Raw genomic sequence first — 20,275 nt, 5'->3', positions numbered from 1 at the left:
TATTTGACAAATGCCTTGCTAATGAGAATTTGGGATTTAACAACATGACTTCGATAATGCCAAAATATATTCTTGTATTAAAAAAAAATCTTATTCCATGTCTTCTGCTAAAGCATTTCATATCTAAAAAGAGAGGTGACTTTAGAGATGGACACTTCTAGGCTGTCGTCCTTTTCTTTAGAAGGCAACACAAATAAGCAGCAGCCCGTTCCTGGATGACTCCTCTGGGTCAGAGGAAGAAGATAGCTCCAGATCCAGCTCCCGGACTTCAGAGTCAGACACGCGCAACCGGAGTGGACCAGGCAGCCCCAGAGCCATGAAACGCGGTGAGGCAAAGTCTCAGGCATATGAGACAACTCCATGTAATTCAGGATATTTAATAGGAATTTTATCTCCATAATAGGACTTTTTAAAAACAATCGAAGTACTTGTTTTTACCTGAAGTGAGAAGAGAATTAGCCAGGACTAAGATGCTTATATTTTAATTCTTTCTGTGATTCCACCCAAGCCACATGATCTTTTTATTTTTTTTTTTATTTTTTTTTAAACAATTTTTTTTTAAGATTTTATTTATTTATTTGACAGAGAGAAATCACAAGTAGACGGAGAGGCAGGCAGAGAGAGAGGAAGGGAAGCAGGCTCCCTGCTGAGCAGAGAGCCCCATGCGGGACTCGATCCCAGGACCTTGAGATCATGACCTGAGCCGAAGGCAGCGGCTTAACCCACTGAGCCACCCAGGCGCCCCATGATCTTTTTATTTTAACCTTATCTCTAAGAGAGCAATCAATTTATTATGGGAATAGAGTGCAATAACTGGCCAAAACAAGGTTTCTCTTTTATAGTTAGTGTGTGGCATTTTGGATAATTTATGGGATGGACTTATTTCAGCTCAATTTGTTATGCTAAGTGGCAGAAAATATATCTAAAAACTTGGTGGTTAATGTGATTCTAGGATGGAAATGAAAACTTTACTTTGGGCATGTCTAAGAGTTTTAGTGGATTTTGAAGAAATATTTGGTATAGGTATAGGTGACAGAGAGACATAATCACACTAAACGACACCTGTATTTTATGAAAGCCTTTAATGCAGTGTGCTCTATAGGTTTTCAAATTATGTTCCGTGGAACTCCTAGGTAATTCCCTCAGCTTCTGGAGCTGCTCAACTTTGATAGGCTTAGTATTTTGGGCTTCCACCAGCCTCTTTACTTCTACCTTGACCCCCAAAAGCAGTATCAGGTTACATCACACTATTGCTCAAAATACTGCAAAGACTCGTAACGGTTATAAGGTGTTCCGTGTCTCTCATGTCTTCGATCTTATATCCTTTCTCCTTCCTTGCTCAGCTCAAGTCACACCAACCCTCTTGCTGTTCCTGAAATGTGCCAGCATGCTTTGATTTCAGGACCTCCACACTGATTGTTTCCTCTATCTGGTATTCTTTCCCCCCAATGACTATCAGGCTAACTCTGGCACCTGCTACAGTGCTTTGCTCAAACACTGTCTTCTCAGTGAGATCCATCCTGAGCATACCATTCAAATTGCAATCCCTTGCTCTACTCCAATCACTTTTAATTCCCTCTAGTCTGCTCTATGTTATATCTTTTCCTAGCACTTACTGCCAATATTTTGTCTGTCTCTATTCTGTCTCTGACTAGAATCTATGTCCAATGAAGGCAGAAATTTTTCTTTTGTCGTCCGCTCTGTCCCTAGCACCTAGGGGAGTGCCTAGCACACTGGCCCTGGGGCTGACCACCTGAGATTTGCACTCTACCGTTGTTCCTGCCTGGCTGTTTGACTTTGAACAAATGTTTTGATTTAATCTCTGGACCTTAGTCTCCTTAGAGAATGAAGGCATTAATCAAGATGATCTCTGAGGTCCCTTATAAATCTAAATTTTTATTGTTCTATGAAAAATAAAGACATTATTGTCATGACTGTTACTTGTCTTAGTCAAATAAACAATAATAATGATATAGTGACGTCCTAACAAGTCCCTTAAATGTTAATAAACACTTTAAAAAATTGTCAGATACTGCAATGAATAATGATTTAAAGTCCTTGATTTTATTATATTGAAAATCTCCAATTGTAGGGACCCTGCAAATGTGGCTTGCAACCTGCAAGTAATTTTCTTAAAAAAAGCAAATGAATTATTGTGGAAATGTTCCCTTGAATTTTACTTTGTAACTGCTAGCAAATGAAATAGTTTGTTTATATCTTTAAGTCTTATTTCTTTTCTTTTACAAAAAGATTTAAAAATTTTTTATAAACTGGTAATATTCAACTTATATGGAAAATACTACTGATGCTGATACTGATACTAATACTTCTTTTGGATGTGAATTACTTTAAAAGTGATTACAGGGGCGCTTGGGTGGCTCAGTGGGTTAAAGCCTCTGCCTTCAGCTCGGATCATGATCCCAGAGTCCTGGGATCTCTGCTCAGCAGGAAGCCTGCCTCCTCCTCTCTCTCTCTGCCTGCCTCTCTGCCTGCTTGTGATCTCTATCTGTCAAATAAATAAATAAAATATTTTTTAAAAAATGACTACAAAAACTAAGTGGTTTAAAATGTAATTGTAGGGACGCCTGGGTGGCTCAGTTGGTTGGACGACTGCCTTCGGCTCAGGTCATGATCCCGGAATCCCGGGATCGAGTCCCCCATCAGGCTCCCAGCTCCATGGAGAGTCTGCTTCTCCCTCTGACCTTCTCCTCGCTCATGCTCTCTCTCACTGTCTCTCTCTCAAGTAAATAAATAAAATCTTTAAAAAAAAAATGTAATTGTAGGAGTGCCTGGTTGTCTGTCAGTTAAGCATCTGCCTTGAGCTCAGGTCTTGATCCTGGGGTCCTGGGATTGAGCCCCACATAGGCTCCCTGCTTGGTGGGGAGCCTGCTTCTCCCTCTCCCACTCCCCTCCTTGTGCTCTCTCTCTCTCTCTCTCTGTGTCAAAATAAATAAATAAAATCTTTCTAAAAAATAAAATGTGTTTGTACAAATCTTGATAAATTAAAATCAAACATTTGTTTGCCTGTATATATGTAATACATACAATGTAAATATGTGAATATACATTTTTAATCCTTAATGAAAGATACATCAGTATCCTTGCATATATCTTATATATGTATATATATGTTGCACAGTTTATGTAAAATTTGCTGTGCCTATAATCATACCAACATGTTCATGTTCCTGTGACTTCCTTGAAGGTTTATATCATAATCCTTTAGTTCTGTTTTCTGCTTTAAAATTTCTTTATGGCAAAGATATGAGAATAAATCTAGTCTAGGAAGGCTTGTGATTTTGGAATAGCTATATTCCTTAGGAGAACTCACAGCTAGCATTTGGGCCACCTTATTATTAAATATTGACTTAATTTATTTCTTTATTCATCTAGGTGTGTCTCTGTCTTCAGTGGCTTCTGAAAGTGATTATGCCATTCCCCCAGATGCTTACTCCACAGACACAGAATACTCCCAGCCAGAGCAGAAGCTCCCTAAAACCTGCTCATCATCCAGTGATAACGGGAAAAATGTAAACACTGAATCAGTTTTTTTTTTAAAGAAAGAAAATAGTAATGAATCTTGTTAGATTGAGGCTCCAAAGGGAAACTTAAATTTTTAAAATTTCTTTTTAATTAGGAACCACTGGAAAAATCTGGCTACTTATTAAAAATGAGTGGTAGAGTCAAGACTTGGAAGAGGAGGTGGTTTGTTCTTAAAGGTGGTGAATTACTTTACTATAAATCTCCGGTGAGTGGGAAGTGCTTGCTTTTTAGAATTGACTTCCTCAAACTCCTGGTTGATTTTCTTCCCTGTAATGCAATTAATGATACAAAGCATTTCTTACTACTACTGTTAACAGGTAATCAATCACTCTTCCTTCGGTTTTCTTCCTTTCCTACAGAGTGATGTAATTAGAAAACCCCAGGGCCATATTGAACTTAGTGCATCCTGCGGCATTTTAAGAGGAGATAACAAACAAACAGTTCAGGTACTTTTTTTTTTAACCTTTTTTTTTAAATTTTTCTTTTTTGTATCATGCAAAACTCAGTTCTTAATGATCCAAGCTAACAGAAAGGAGATTGGATGATTCAGTGTTTCTTTATTCGTTTTGTGTTAAGTGTAGTGCCTCAAAAAACATGTGAAACCCTAGACCTTCTCAGTTAAAAATATAACATCAGTTGGGTTTATGTTGAGTACCTGTCCACAGCACCTCCTTTGCCCTTTATCCCTACACGCTTCTTTCCCTCTACCTGATCTCACAGCTCTCCCAGCTCTCAAACTGTCTAGCTATTTTAGGGAAGGCTTATATGAGAAATGAATTCCCAATATTATTAGTTTTATGTTCTGCTAACTTCAGGAGAGCTTGCATTTTGATATAGAACCAGAAAATGGCATTTCTTCTATGAACTTCAGCTGCTATAACAACAGTGGGAAACCACAAGTGGGAAGAATATTGGTCACACCCTAGACATAGTTGCTGCCCATTAACCCACACAATAAGGCCAGTCTTGCTAGAAGCCTACTAAATGTAAAACATACACTCTTGAGATAGTTTGATAAATGTGATTGAAATTCAGATACTTTATTTCTGAAATACCTTCAATAAATACTATATTCTTATCTTGCTCCTTTGGAGAGTGGAATAAGCCTCATTTTCAATGTTTTCTGGGGATAATAACCTGAAAACTGCCCAAAAACGTAGAAGGGAGAATCGGGAAAAATTTCATCTTGAAGCAAAGCAGATAAGAATCTGGGTGGCACAGTCAGTGAAAGCAGTCAAATCTTGGTTTTGGCTCAGGTCATGATCTCAGGGTACTGGGATTGAGCCCCACATCAGGGTCCAAGCTCAGCGTGGAGTCGGCTTAAGATTCTCTTCTTCCTTGGGACACCTGGGTGGCTCAGTTGGTTAAGCAGCTGCCTTTGGCTCAGGTCATGATCCCAGTGTCCTGGGATCGAGTCCCGCGTTGGGCTCCCTGCTGAGCAAGGAGCCTGCTTCTCCCTCTGCCTCTGCCTGCCATTCTGTCTGCCTGTGCTCGCTCTCTCCCCCCTCTCTCTCTCTGATAAATGGATAAAATCTTAAAAAAAAAAAAAAAGATTCTCTTCTTCCTCTGCCCGTTCCCCTCCATGTATACGCTCTCTTTCTGTCTCTCCTTTTCTCTCTCGACCTCTAAAATAAATAAATACATAAAATCTTAAAAAAAAAAAAAAGAATCAGCTACAAGCTTCTGAAATATTTGAAAATTTTCAAATGTGGTTAATTTAAGACTGAGAAATTGTGAGTTCGTAATATCTTATATGTTATAAGAATTGCTCTTCTTCCAAACACTTCTTGTTTTAGTTATAATTGATTTCTTCACTTCTATAACAAATAACTCTTTGTTTGCTAAAAAATATCTTATTACAACCTCCAGTCATGCTGCTGCTCACTTCAACAGGCAGGAACCTGTAGCACATTTAAGGGAGAAAAAGAAATGGTAATGATTAGATGAGATAAAAAACCATAACTCAAAAGCTTAATACTCTGAGGCGCCTCGGTGGCTCAGTGGGTTAAGCCTCTGCCTTCGGCTCAGGTCATGATCCCAGGGTCCTGGGATCAAGCCCCACATCGGGCTCTCTGCTCCGTGGAGAGCCTGCTTCCTCCTCTCTCTCTGCCTGCCTCTCTGCCTACTTGTGATCTCTCTCTGTCAAATAAATAAATAAAATCTTAAAAAAAAAAAAAAAAGCTTAATACTCTGAAAATTTTTAAAGTAAATGGAAGTGAAAAAATTATTTCAGCACCAAGTTAATTATTGTAATTCTCACAAAGTGGTGAAACTACTCTAAATTATGTATGCAATCATTTATTTAGCAACTAGGATTCAAGGTATGGCATGTTTGTTTCTATGGTAATTAATGATGTTTTTAGACTAGACAGAGAACTGCTAATAATCCTAAATCTTCAGAGTTTCCGTTCCTATCTCTTTCTCATCCCATTTTAGTTGACCACTGAAAAACACACATACTATCTGACCGCAGATTCTCCCAATATATTAGAAGAATGGATTAAAGTGTTACAGAATGTTCTTCGAGTACAAGCTGCCAGCCCTCTTTTTCTGCAGCCTGAGGGCAAACCAACGGTGAAGGGATTGCTCACCAAGGTAAGACCTTTATGTGCATAGCAGTGTCTGAGGCAACTGGGGAGGTAGCCCCACGATCAGAAGTGGGTGTCAGAGAATATGTGTATTTATATTGTCTTGGGTGGGAAGTGTGTTTTACTTTGGATACCAAATGTTCTTACCATCAAAAATTTCCTAACCAAGGGCACCTGGGTGGCTCAGTGGGTTAAAGCCTCTGCCTTCGGCTCAGGTCATGATCCCAGGGTCCTGGGATCGAGCCCCACATTGGGCTCTCTGCTCAGTAGGGAGCCTGCTTCCTCTTCTCTCTCTGCCTGCCTCTCTGCCTACTTGTGATCTCTGTTTGTCAAATAAATAAATAAAATCTTAAAAAAAAAAAAATTCCTAACCAGAATTTTTAAAAGGAGGTTGAAAAGCTTGGGTAAGTGTTTGAAACATGTGAAAAACAAGCTTTTCCTTGTTAGTAAGTAAAGGATAAATATCAGTGGGGGAAAAAGAACAAAGGACACACTGGGAAAGAAGTAGAGTTGGTAGACCTAAAAAATACAAGCGATATTTTTAAAAAATCTGGCCAATTGGGTAGCTCAGTTGGTTTGGTGTCTGACTCTTGATTTCAGCTTGGATCTTGATCTCAGGGTCGTGAGTTCAAGCCCAATGTTGGGCTTGGGCATGGAGTTTACTTTAAAAAAAATTAAGTAAATAAAATGCAGATCTTAAGTATAGAGTTTGGTGGGTTTTGACAGATATTTGCTATCAGTCTATCAACATTTAGAACATTTCAATTGCCCCAGAAAGATTACTTGCATGGCATAGTTTACAATGAAGAAAAATTGGCATCAACTTAAATGTAGAGTAAGGGATAGTTTAAACAAGTATATATAATCAGATAATGATTTACTATACAGCCATTTTAAATAAAAGAATATTTAGTGCTTAGAAATATGTTATGATGCATTGTTAGTTGATAAAGTAGACAGCATTATTATATTATTATCCCATTTTATTATATATGTATAGAAAATGTCTGAATATGAAATATGCCAAGATATATTATAACTGTGATTTCATTCTTGCTTAATTCAGTTTTCTCATTTTTTTAGAATGAGGAAGAATTGATTTATGCTAAGATAAATATTATTTTTAAATTTAAAAAGTCCTATTGATCACTTTAAGAAAAATATAATAAAACATTCACACATAAGTTATCACACACAAAAATAACCTCTAAATAATCATTCATCATTCATGTGCCTTGTTTATGTAAGAAGTTAAAAATTTAGATTTAGACAAGCTATGTCACCATGTAATTTATACTTAGCATGAATATGGGAACATATTGACCAGCTCCACCTAAATATATTCAACAAAGAATTGAACTGTGTTTTTTCCAAAATGTTACATTACCAGGAAAATGTTTTTTCAGTTACCAATGACTTAGAGACTCCCTGGTATTATGCAAATATATATTTTCCAGTGAACACAATGCTACTTTAAATCATATTCTTACTATAATTCATAATAACTAGCTGTCCTCTGATTTCAAGGACCATGTGTTTTAAACCCTTAGACTTTAATATGATCCTGTGGCTAAGGGTTTGTTACGTCTCCCACAATCTGTTTGTTTGATTGTTTTTTCTTTATCCACATGGCACTGTCAGTTCCTGCACATTACATTTCTGCTACTCCCTGCCTCCCATCTCACAGTTGCATTTTAAATGAAGATAAGTAGATGTGATTATCAGATGACTAAACCACTTGGGTTTATAGACAGGCTACTTATTAGGTTTCCTTCCTACCATTTTTCATGTCCACCCCTATATTTTCACCCTGAGAGCCTTGAAAGAGAAAAACTTCCCTCAGTTATTCTGAGCGATTTGTTCTGAGCTCACATTCAGGCTACAATTTAAGCTACTGTAGAACAGCACTTGAATACTTTGGAAGGGAGGAGGTGTTTTTCAGGTTGTCACGGTTGTTATTAAGTACAGAAATATGTCGGTCGATATTAAGAACTTGACTAATTTTGATTCTGGATTAGTCACTCTTGCAACTTTCATTTTAATACTTAAGAAAAACATTTTCTGTATAAAAAGTCATTTATTTAAAAAACAAAAATTTAGCGGTGCCTGGGTGGCTCAGTGGGTTAAGCCTCTACCTTTGGCTCAGGTCATGATCTCAGGGTCCTGGGATCGAGCCCTGCATCAGGCTCTCTGCTTAGCGGAGAGCCTGCTTCCTCCTCTCTCTCTGCCTGCCTGTCTGCCTACTTGTGATCTCTGTCAAATAAATAAGTAAAATCTTTAAAAAAAAAAATTTATTGAACAGTTACCACATGCCAGGCAATGGGCTGAAGGACATCAAGATAATTAGGCCACTGCCCCATCCCTCAGAGAACCTCATGACCTATTGGGAAAGAAAAGGAAATAGCATATTATAATGACATGTACTAAGCACAGTTACGAGACACATGGTAAGGTCACAGCGAAATCTAATTTAGGCTGTGGGATCAGGAACAACTTCTGAGAGAAGAATTGTTTGTGCTGAGTCTTCAGAGAGATGAAGGAATAGTTACACCAAATGAAAATGGGCAAGGAAGGTTTCCCAAGCTGGGAGACAGGGAGAACAAAGACAGAGTATCTCAAAGCCAGAGTGCTACCTCCACTGAAGACAAGTCCTTTGGAGAACAAGCTGGAGGGTCCTGATCATCCTGATCATGGACGGCTTTTTTGTTTAATTAAGGACTTTATTCTGCACCCTGAAGGTGGTGTAAACCCTTCGGGCTGGTAACAGGAGTGGGGGCACGTTCGTGTTGTTAACAGATCGTTCTGCTGAGAGGAAGGCGGATTTGTCGGAGGCAAGCTGGGGGTGCTAAGAACAGACAGCAGAAGTGGTTCTTGGGAAGAGGATGAGACTCTGAACTGGTCATAAGCAAAGAGAGGAGAGAGTGAATATAGATAATGGTAGGACATAAAATCTTTGGTTAGATTTTTTTGAATTCAGGGTCCAGAAATAGGAAAGACAAGATTGGCTGGGTGAAAGATGAGAGAGCTCGGGGTGGGGCACCTGCATGGCTCAGTCACTCGGGTTAAGTGTCCCACTCTTGATCTCAGCTCAGGTCTTGATCTCATAGTCATGCTTGAGTCCTGTGTAGGGCTCCATGCTGGGTGTGGAGCCTACTTAAAAATAAAAAATAAAATAAATGAAAAGAGAGCTCAGGGAGGAGGAGTGGTTTTAGGATGATTCAAAGGCTATTTGGGACCATGCCAATTTTTAGAACTTTGAGGATACTTGAGTTAAGGATTAAGAAGTCCAGCAGGCAGTGGCAACACCAGGCTACATCAGAGGAGGGGGCTGGGTTGGAGAGAAGGATTTGGGGAATCCTCACTATGTATTTGGTGGTTGAATTCTTGACAGTGAGAGAAGTCACCCAGGGACATGTGTGTTGCAGCCGAGCCGCGGACTGCTGCTGGAACACTGGGTTTTACAATAGCTGAGAGCACATAAAGGAAGTGTATGAAGAGACCTTGGGAAGCAAGTCATGGGGGCCAGGGAGTAGAGTGGTGACAGGAGCGAGTGGTCTGCAGTATCAGATGCTGTGTGGAGTGCTTAGCAAGAAAGGCAGACTGCAGTGTGTTGGAAGATGAAAGGGAGATGAGTAAGTGCCGTATTTGACTTTGAAGAGCTGTCTGCCCAGTCCACCGTGTCAGAAGGAATGAAGCTGAAAGGAGCATGGTATTAGGAGAAGCATTTTTAGGATGGCAAAGACATACCTTGAGTTTGTGAGATGAGCGGAAGAAGCCAAGAGAGAGGTAAAGTGGGAAACAAAGAACAAAGCTCAGAAGTGGGTGGGTGGGCATGGGGGGGCAGCATGGTGGGGGGGCATGGTGGGTGGGCTGGGCTGGCAGGAAGGTGAGGAAGGACAACTATCTAAGTTTGTGGGGCATAGAATGAGATCACATCGGATATCCTGTTTTCTTGACGAAGATTACTCCACAACTAAGCTATTTAGTGAGAATGAGGGAAAGGACTGAGAACAATCAGGGACATAGGGAAATACTTGAGGGCAGATAGGAAGATTGGCAAGTATTCTCAGGGCCCACCTGACTTTGGTGATTTGAGTTCATATTGGTTATTTTTCTCTCACATCTTCCAGATGCTCAGAAATAGGAGCAGAATTTACATTATAGTGATGTGAGAGTAGTCATTTTTTTCTTTTTCTTTTTCTTTTTCTTTTTTTAAAGATTTTATTTATTTATCTGACAGACAGAGATCACAAGTAGGCAGAGAGGCAGGCAGAAAGAGAGGAGGAAGCAGGCTCCCTGCCGAGCAGAGAGCTCCATGTGGGGCTCGATCCCAGGACCCTGGGATCATGACCCGATCCAAAGGCAGAGGCTTCAACCCACTGAGCCACCCAGGCGCCCCCTAACATTTTATTATGTAAATTTTCAAATATGCAGAAAAGTTAGAAGACTATTTTACAGTGAACATCCATATTCCTACCACCTAGATTCTACAATTAACATTTTACTTGCTCTGTACATACCTAGCAAGATGATGATTTAAAATAAATGTTTTCTATGGGCATTTTCAAACATGTGAAGTAGAAGAAATAATAGAATGAACCCTCAGGTGCCTGGGTGGCTCAGTTGGTTAAGTGTTTTTGTTCAACTCAGGTCATGATCCCAGGGTCCTGGGATCAAGCCCCACATTGGGCTTCCTGCTCAGTGGAGAGTCTGCTTCTCCTTCTGCCCTTCCCACTGCTCGTGCTGTCTCTCTCATGCACACATTCTCTCTCTATCAAATACATAAATGAAATCTTTAAAAAAAATGAACTCTCATATATTTATCACCCAATTTAAGTTATCTGCTATAGCTAAAATTATGTCTACAAACCCCTCATTACCTTCCCTCTCTCTTCCCGCACTCTCCCCTGGATGACCTAAAAGAAAAGGGAGGTGGAATTTTCTTGAGGGGGTATGTTAGAAGCAGAGGATATAACACAGTCCCATGCTTTGGAGCAAGAGTTGTTTTGTGACCAAAATCAGGACCCAAGGTTGGTAGGGAAGGAAGAGAGGCCAGGAGAGAAGTGAGAAACTGAAATAAAATAGAAGAACCAGAGGACTAAACATTTGGAATGAGGTCAAAGAACAGGAGTGGTGCCAGTAATGAGCGAAGGAGGGAGAAAAGGTTGAGATCAGAGAATAGAATGTCAACTTCAGAAGTGGAGCCGTGTCCAGTAAAGAAAGGTTGAGGGTATGAGGAAGGGGACAAAGGTCATTGGAAAGGAAGAAGGCACAAAACTGTGAAGTAAGGATGTAGAGAGGCAGTGTGGCAGAGGCTAGGTAGGGCAAGAGCACAGGCCCAAGTCCTGGCTCTGCCACTTGCTCGTGTGTGACCGTGAATAGGCAGCTTGCAAGCTCTGTGCCTTACTGTCCTCATCTGTTAAGTTGGGGAATTAACCATAGTGCCAGCCTCACAAGGTATTGGGAGGATGAAATGAATTATTTAAGCATATAAAGTGCTTTAGAACAGTGCCTGCCACATAAACACTCCCTAAATGCTAGCTATTATTCTCACAAGATTTTTACCCACATATGGACGTCAGCAAGGCTGGGTGATAGGATTTGTGGTGGGGAGGCTTTAGGCATGAGAATTTGGGAGAGGAGAGATGACGGTGGGAGCCTCTACTTTGTGTAATGACAGAGGCTAATCATATGATATACCGTGTCTTCAGAGTTTCAGGCAGAATCGATAGGCAGGTCCTTTTTACGGTTTCAAGGTAAAAAACAATGTTTTCCAATTATTTCATTCACCAAAGCCTGGGGATTTGAGGTTGTCTTTAAATTTTTACAAGGATTCTTCTAGCCTAATTTGCTTTATTATGAATTTTCCAGAATAGTTCAGAGTTTTAAGAAATCCTGATAAAATCAGATGTACTCATAAAGACAGATTGTGCTTTTAAAACAACTTTTACATGTGAATTTTTGTTAACTTGTAGTTCTTCAAAGGTACACCTTGTTCTGTTTTTTGTTTTTTTTTTTTTAAGATTTTATTTATTTGTCAGAGAGAGCGAGCGAGAGCGAGCACAGGCAGACAGAGTGGAAGGCAGAGTCAGAGGGAGAAGCAGGCTCCCTGCGGAGCAAGGAGCCCGATGTGGGACTCGATCCCAGGATGCTGGGATCATGACCTGAGCCGAAGGCAGCTGCTTAACCAACTGAGCCACCCAGGCGTCCCCACCTTGTTCTGTTTTAAAGATAAATCATTTCAAAAGTATGCTCTCTACAGCCAGATGCATTATACTCCAGTTTTGCTGAGAGGCTCTTCTGGATTTTGTTTAAAAGAAGAAGAAAGAAAGAAAGAAAGGAAACGAAACCTGGGTGACACAAACTATTTAAAGCTTCCAGGATATTTGTCTATAAATATGTTTCTAAATTTAATTAAACTGAAACAAGTCTTGCCAAATGAAACATTTTTTGTTTTTGCTCAAGCAGGATTTCAAATCCATCCTACTTAGATGGTGGTATTTGCTTAAACTGCAGTTTTGAAAGCCCAAAGCCTGGCTGCATGTGTGGGTTTAAATGACATGTGTTTTATCTCTCCTTATTCATAGTGAAGAAGGAAGCATTTATTGAGTAACTACTATTTTCCTTTATTTACATGTTCTCCCTTGGTCATCACATCAGTCCAATAAGATACACAATAATTACACATTATGGACAAAATGGCTGGGGCGCCTGGGTGGCTGATTGGGTTAAGACTCTGCCTTCGGCTTGGATCATGAGCTCAGGGTCCTGGGATCGAGCCCCACATCTGACTCTGCTCAGCGGAAGCGGGCTTCCCTCTCTCTCTCTGCCTGCCTCTCTGCCTACTTGTGATCTCTCCCTGTCAAATGAATGAATGAATGAATGAATGAATAAATAAAATATTTTGGGGGGAAAAAAAAGGCTGAAAGGTTAAGTCAGTCACCTGAGGACCTCCATCTAGCATGAGGCAGAACTGGAATTTTTTTTTTTTTTTTAAATATTTTATTTTTATTTATTTGACAGAGAGAGATCACAAGTAGGCAGAGAGGCAGGCAGAGAGAGGAAGGAAAGCAGGCTCCCTGCTGAGCAAAGAGCCCGATGCGGGGCTCGATCCCAGGACCCTGAGATCATGACCTGAGCTGAAGGCAGAGGCTTTAACCCACTGAGCCACTCAGGCGCCCCCAGAACTGGAATTTAAATGTTGTGTCCTTTGACTTCAAAACCCAGGCCTTTTCTACTACAGTGACTTGCCTCCCATAAAATCTGTTGCAGCAGTTATTTTTCTTCTCAGTGTACTACTATCAGAACAGGCCATTTCAGTGTAAGTCATCCCAAGGGCCCTGCAAAACATATATACCTCCTACCCTCGCCCCTCATGTCCCTTCCCCAGTGACCTCTCTCCTATCCCCGCACTGCTCAGTCTCAGACACACCATCCCCGGGCCTTCCCATTTACCTGTTTTGTCCAGAGTGTTCTTCCCTCAGATGACTGCCTGGCTCATCTACCTCCTTCAGGACCTGCCTTGATACCAGGGAAGCCTTCCTGAGCCCCTTCTTTTAAACTGTGAAACACACTTCCTCCCCCCCTCTCCCCCAGCCCTTCCTCCCTCTCTTCTGTATTAGTTTTCTCCTTAATACTTATCACCATGGGCAAATGTGACAACAGCATGTCGGGCTTTAGTTCTACTGGCCAGTGTCTTGGTTTCTAGAAGGTAGACCTCTCCAGATTGAAGCCCATTCTGTTGCAGGAGAGGCGCTGGCTTCAAGGCTTGGCAGGGCTGCCAGGGAAGGAGGACTCTAGGGCAGGTGCAACCAGACAGGCCACATTCTAGGTCTGGAGCACTAGGGCTTATTGGAAATCTTGCCCACTGGCGAGAATGGAGTTCTTGGTGCTTTTCTAGGCTTGACAGTGTAGCTGGGTCTCTCCGGCAAAGATCTTCAATGTCGGTACCTAGGCAGGACTGGGCCAGGGAGGAACTCACAGTAAGGATCTTCATAAAGCCACCAAATGATGAAAAACCTACAATATTCAGTAAAAAGTTTAAGTAAATGTCTTCCACATGAAACAGATATAAATGTAAATATTTTGTGTTGTTTTAAAAGATTTTATTTATTTATTTATCAGATGGAGAGAGCACACAAGCAGGGGCAATGGCAGGCAGAGCAGGCAGAGGCGGAAGCAGACTGAACAAGGAGCCCGATGCAGGACTTGATCCCAGGACCCTGGAATCATGACCTAAGCCAAAGGCAGCTGCTTAACCAACTGAGCCAGGCTTCCCACATTTTGTGGTCTTAGTGATGATATACAGCATACTGTTGATTTCATTGTCTACCTTGCAAGGTTGTGATCTCCTTCTTTAAAGAGCCTGTGTCTTGTTCATATGCCTATTCCCAGGCCCTAGAGCAGTCTCTAACCATTCAAAATCAAGAGCTAGATTCAAATTCTGTCCCCCTCACTTAACATAGTTCCTGACATATAGGCAGTATTTAGTATATAGTTATTATATATATATATATTTTTAATATTTTATTTGTTTATTTGACAAGAGAGATCATAAGTAGGCAGAGAGGCAGGCAGAGAGAGAGGGGGAAACGGGCCCCATGCTGAGCAAAGAGCCTGATGTAGGACTCGATCCCAGGACCCTGAGATTATGACCTGAGCCGAAGGCAGTGCCTTAACCCACTGAGCCGCCCAGGCACCACTATAGTTATTATATTAATATTATTTTCTTGTTGTGTATGAATCCTTCTAGAGGAGGCACCAAATGTTTTTAATGAGTGAATCTTTAACATAGGGGAAAGCACTAGATTTTGTAGATTTTAATCTTCTCTTTCTAACATTATTAGGGGTTAACCCAGAGAGCCACAAGGTTACTGAAAACCTAGGAAATACAGTAACTATGAAATACACTTACTTATAAAATACGCATTTTGTTTTATCTGTCTCTGAATTCTCAGGCCTAGGCATAGTCCTTGACATACAGCAAACATTTTTTAAGCATTAAGTGGTGAACACCGAAGCTAGACATGCCCTGGTACTGCTAGAACAGGTCAATCTTAAACCTCATTTGCACAGTCTACTTGTAATATCAGTTAACCTTGAACAAACTGGATACATACAGAGTTTCTGGCAGAGTGCATATGCTATACTTAAACATGTCCAAGTTCTGAGCTACATTTGTAATTCTTTGAAATGTGATTTCAGGTAAAGCATGGCTATTCCAAGAGAGTCTGGTGTACACTTATAGGAAAAACATTATATTATTTTCGTAGTCAAGAAGATAAGGTATGTATGTATTTTTAATAAGCTAATGTTGGTTTTAGCTCAGTGTTCTCTTTCACGCTTCCACTACTAGCTAAAACTTTAGAATTTTTGATAAAGTTGCAGTCTTGCATTAAATTTATTATTGAGGTAATCACATACCTACAGGGGTCTTGATTCTTAATTAGAAGTCTTAGCAATTTTTAAGAAATGCATCTTGGTCTTAGAAGTCTCCTCCACTCCCAGCTGTCAATTTCTCTTATTTTCCCAGGTTCTAACAGACTAGGAAAGGTTGAAGGAAGGGGACAGCAAGAGAGGAAAGGAAAGTCTGGGGAGGGAAAGAATCCAGCCCTATCCCAGGCCCTCAAATCCCTTGATACCACTTATCTATCCACTGATCTATTCATCTTCTACCCATTTGTATCTTTATATTCATCTTTAAATGAATCTCCTCCCAAAAAGAACTTGAGTTGTCTTCACTCTCAGAGGCAAAACGTGGGATAGCTTTCAAAGGTGAAATGTATGCCCAGTTATCATTATGGGTACTCTGCATCACCTTTGGATTCCTGAAACTAAAAATTGAACCAACATGGGCCAAAAGTACTTGCACAAAATGATGCCAGCTCCACAGAATGGTCTGTGACTGATTATTGTGTTAATGAGATCAGGCTTCTTCGTCCGGTGACCATGTAGGTCATGTCAGCCTGTTATTATTTCTCTGTTCCATTTTCAGATGGCACGGTCAGTTCTGACCAGTATGTATTTAAGATGCATACCATTATTAGTATTGCTCATGGGATGGAAATTAACACAGTCGGCTATGAAAAACGATACCTCTGAGGTCATGTGGGAAGATACTAACATAAAAATGCAACATGGATAAGCCCAGTACAAAATCTTGCATTCAGTATAATCCCAACTAATTTTAATCAGGAAAACAGAAGACACTCTATGTATCCCAGGTCTGGCAGTTCTAATATAGAATTAGGAACATCCATCACTTTTAGAAAAGTTCTATAATGTTTAGAAAGGTTGAGGGAACAGAGGCCAGGGAAGCTGCCGCTGGATATCTGAGTCCAAAGCACGGAGGCAGCTGGTCCTCAACAGCTTAGCAGAAAGCTCTGTGACGCTCCCATCAGCCCATGCATCAGACTACAAGTGTCTCGAGAGAGTTACAGCTTCTCCTTCACCCTTACCTTCCGCAACTTGTGTAGGTTTTCTCAGAAGCAGGCTCTGAGAACCCTGGAGAGAAGGGGATTCTAACAAGGTTCCCAAATTCTTGTCTGCAATTACCAGGAGATTTTAGAAGAGGATGGTTGGGATGGAGAATTTCTAATTCTCATGCCGGCCTATCCGTGTAAAAAAAAAAAAAAAAAAATCGGAAAGAACCATACAAAGAAAGGGGTGCCTGGCTGGCTCAGTCGGTGGAGCGTGTGACTCTTGATCTTGGGGTTGTGAGTTCAGGCCCCACACTGGGTGTAGAGCTTACTTAAAAATAAAATCTTAAAAGAGAACTATATCAAAATGTTGAATAATTATCTGTAATGGAAGAATTTATAAGTGATTTTTTCCTTCTCTTATACCTTTCTGTATTTCCTATAATAAGTATATGTTTCATAAAGAGGACATTATTTAATTTGCTAAGAGAGTAGAACTTAAATATTCTCACTAATAATAATAATGTAATAAAAATGGGTAACATTGGTCACAGAAGGAACAAGTCAGAAGGATGTAGATGGATAAGTAGAAATCCATTATAACTAACCACTGGAAGGTATTGAGGATGCACGTGAATCTGGATAGACCTACTTCATCTCATGTAATAGATATTTCAGAAACAATTTGTTTTTATCTGGATCGGTGTCCTTTTTTATTCAGTCAAAATATGTAAAAATACTAGGTCTATTTACTGTTTTTTGGAATAGTGAAGTAGCAAATCCTTTGGTAAAATGAATAATCATCTTTAAATGCTGGGGTGCGTGGACTCTTGATTTTCATATAATTGGATATGCCTAATCAGGATAGTATTGTCATATATTATCACCATAGAATTAGTTTTCTTTATCCCATTTTTAAAAGCTTGCTACCTATGTATTATGATAAATATAATTATATTCAATAAATAAAATTTTATTTATTTAATAAGTAAAACATATTATTCATTATTTATTTATTTGGCTTTTGTTTTCCTGCCTTTCTTTTTCTGAAAGCATGTGGATAAGTTAATTTTGCTCTTTTTTCCCTTCAGAAGTAAATTTTCTTCTTTCAGTACCCAGAAGAATGCTTTGCACATAGTGACTACTGAGAAAATAGTTATTAATTTAATGGGGGAAAAGTCATGTTTCCCATGCAAGACAATACATTTAATTAAATGATTTAATTTCTACTATTAATCAGCTATTAGACAGATAATAATTCCGCTTAGGTAAGATATTCAGGTAAAACCTTACTGAGAAGGTGACATTTTAATTAGGTCTGAAGGAAGTAAAAGAGCTGCCATGTGGATATTTCAGGCAATAGCCTGCCAGGCAGAGGGAATAGCAAGTGCAAAGGGCCTGAGGCAGGAGTGTGCCTGGTGTGTTTGAGGACTAGTGAGGAGGTCAGTATTGATGCCAGGGATTGGGGCTAAACAGAAAAATTATGTTGCCAGCAACTGAAATAGAAAAGACTGGGCAGAGCAAGTTGTTTGAGATGCTATTAGACAGTTATATAGAGAAAGTGAATCTGGAGTTACAAATGTGAGAGTAGCTGATATATGCCAGTACTAAAGCCATGAGCTTGGATGAGATCACCTGGAGACTGAGAGTAGATGGGAAAAAAATCCAAGCACTGAGCCCTGAACCTGAGCATGCAAATAGGTGACGGCAAATATCCTTGAGGTTAGAACGAACATTTCAGACTGCAATTGCAAACCTGATAAAATATTTTAGAAGCTGTAAATTTGAAGCAGACCATGTATTTTGCTAGAATAAATGTACTTGATTAAAGCAAAAGTTTTGAAACAAATATGCTAAATATTCAACATAGTAGATTGGATTGCTTTTGACAATAAAGTAGGTAAAACTCAATATAAATCAGCTTTAGGAAGTAGGAAGTTTTTCTTACTCTTAAAGTAAGATGGAAGAATCATGACATTGTCTTGTGATACATGTGTTAATAAATACCCTCAAAACACTTCTCATTGGGATTTAGGGTGATAGATAATCACACTTCTTTGTATCAGCTGCCTAGCCTCGTCACTCTATGAATTGTATTGAGACTTTGTCTATATGCGTTCTTTTGATCCAGTACCTTAATCTAATGAATTCTGTGGGGGGCAGGGAGGAGGAAATCAAATGATTATTTTGACTGAATTACGTAATTACTTGACTAGGTAATGGGTCATTTTAGTGTAAGGAATAATCTGCACAGAAGTAGCTTCTTGGCTAGTAGTTGAACTCTTCGTTTCTATTACAATTGGGCATTTTAGTTGGGGCTACTCTTTTGTAACGATGTGGATAATCCAACTGCCTTTAGGCATTCATTTAAAAAGAAAGATATGCTAAGATATGCTTTATAAATGTAAGCATGAAAGGGACTATAAAAAATTTTAGTGGGAAAAGATCTAAAAAGTGCCTTCCTCATAATCACTAACATTCACTTTAGTTTCCTTTAGGTCAGATCAAACTCTGGGAGGCTAAAGTTGAAGAGGTTGATAGATCCTGCGATTCAGATGAAGATTATGAAGCCAGTGGGAGAAGTCTGTTATCTACACATTATACCATTGTGATCCACCCAAAAGACCAAGGTCCAACTTACCTCCTGATTGGATCCAAACATGAAAAGGTACCTAGGGACTTACTGGTTGATTTTGAATGGTGTACATTTGTGTCATTAAGTACTGGTAATAATCATCAAATCAACTTTAGGGACAGGAAGAAAAGAGCTTTGTTAAAGATCTTCAGCTCTATTTTCAGAGATTCTTCATGTCCCTCGAAAGTAGCTTTGTTCACATGTCATTTTTCTATCTTCTCATCAGAAGTGATCTCAAGGCTGAAATTAGTACATGAAGGCAGAAGACAAAGGGAGCTTATGTTCAAAACGTGTATCTCGGGGCTGGGTGGCTCAGTGGGTTAAGCCTCTCCCTTCAGCTCAGGTCATGATCTCAGGGTCCTGGGATCGAGCCCTGCATCAGGCTCTCTGCTCAGTGGGGAGCCTGCTTCCTCCTTGTTCTCTGCCTGCCTCCCTGCCTACTTGTGATCTCTCTCTCTGTCAAATAAATAAAATCTTTATTTAAAAAAACCTGTATCTCTTAGACTATTTTGAGGTGACTCCAAGGCCTCCCCCTTATATTTTTTACTCATTTCCAACAAAATTTTGGTTTAGATATAATTAAAAATGAGTCATTATATGTATTATATGTATGTGTAATAAGTAAACAATATAAAAGTTAATATAATTTAAAATAAATATATCTAATTTGTGATAAAAGAAGCATCACAGATTAAGGGGGAGGAGGCAATGGATTATTCAATACATTATATACTGAGGAAATGGGCTATTTAGGAAAACATTAGTTTTTCATCTCACACATATAGTAAAATAGTTCTAAATGAATGTAAAGAGTTAAATGAAATTATTTTTTCAAAGAAACTTTATCTGATCTCTGAGTAGAAGGTACTTTCTTTTTTCCATTTTTTTAAAGATTTTATTTATTAATTTGACAGAGAGAGGGAGAGATCACAAGCAGTCAGAAAGGCAGGCAGAGAGAGAGAGGGAAGCAGGCTCCCCATGGAGCAGAGAGCCCGATGCAGGGCTCAATCCCAGGACCCTGAGATCATGACCTGAGCCGAAGGCAGAGGCTTAACTCACTGAGCCACCCAGGTGCCCCAGAAGGCATTTTC

The 20,275-nt window shown here is 39.7% G+C and overlaps 1 protein-coding gene across 5 annotated transcripts in view; it reads left to right on the top strand.

The window, feature by feature from the left end:
- The window catches only part of PLEKHH2 (pleckstrin homology, MyTH4 and FERM domain containing H2), a 124,112-nt gene that overhangs the window by 61,019 nt on the left and 42,818 nt on the right, over positions 1–20,275 (top strand). For 4 of the 5 annotated variants that reach the window (XR_009344814.1, XM_059134614.1, XM_059134612.1 and 1 more), the window contains 7 exons: positions 182–326; positions 3,394–3,530; positions 3,638–3,748; positions 3,903–3,989; positions 5,980–6,138; positions 15,336–15,416; positions 19,038–19,217. Coding sequence is in view for 4 of the 5 variants with exons in the window: in XM_059134614.1 (XP_058990597.1) it covers positions 182–326; positions 3,394–3,530; positions 3,638–3,748; positions 3,903–3,989; positions 5,980–6,138; positions 15,336–15,416; positions 19,038–19,217 (900 nt within the window). In the remaining variant the exon portion in view is untranslated. The remainder of the gene's footprint in view (positions 1–181; positions 327–3,393; positions 3,531–3,637; positions 3,749–3,902; positions 3,990–5,979; positions 6,139–15,335; positions 15,417–19,037; positions 19,218–20,275) is intronic. The other variant, XM_059134613.1, reaches the window with a different exon arrangement.

This window comes from Mustela lutreola, chromosome 9, assembly GCF_030435805.1.
Source record: "Mustela lutreola isolate mMusLut2 chromosome 9, mMusLut2.pri, whole genome shotgun sequence".
Classification (NCBI taxonomy): Eukaryota; Metazoa; Chordata; class Mammalia; order Carnivora; family Mustelidae; genus Mustela; species Mustela lutreola.
This window is presented reverse-complemented; position numbering and strand designations above follow the sequence as displayed.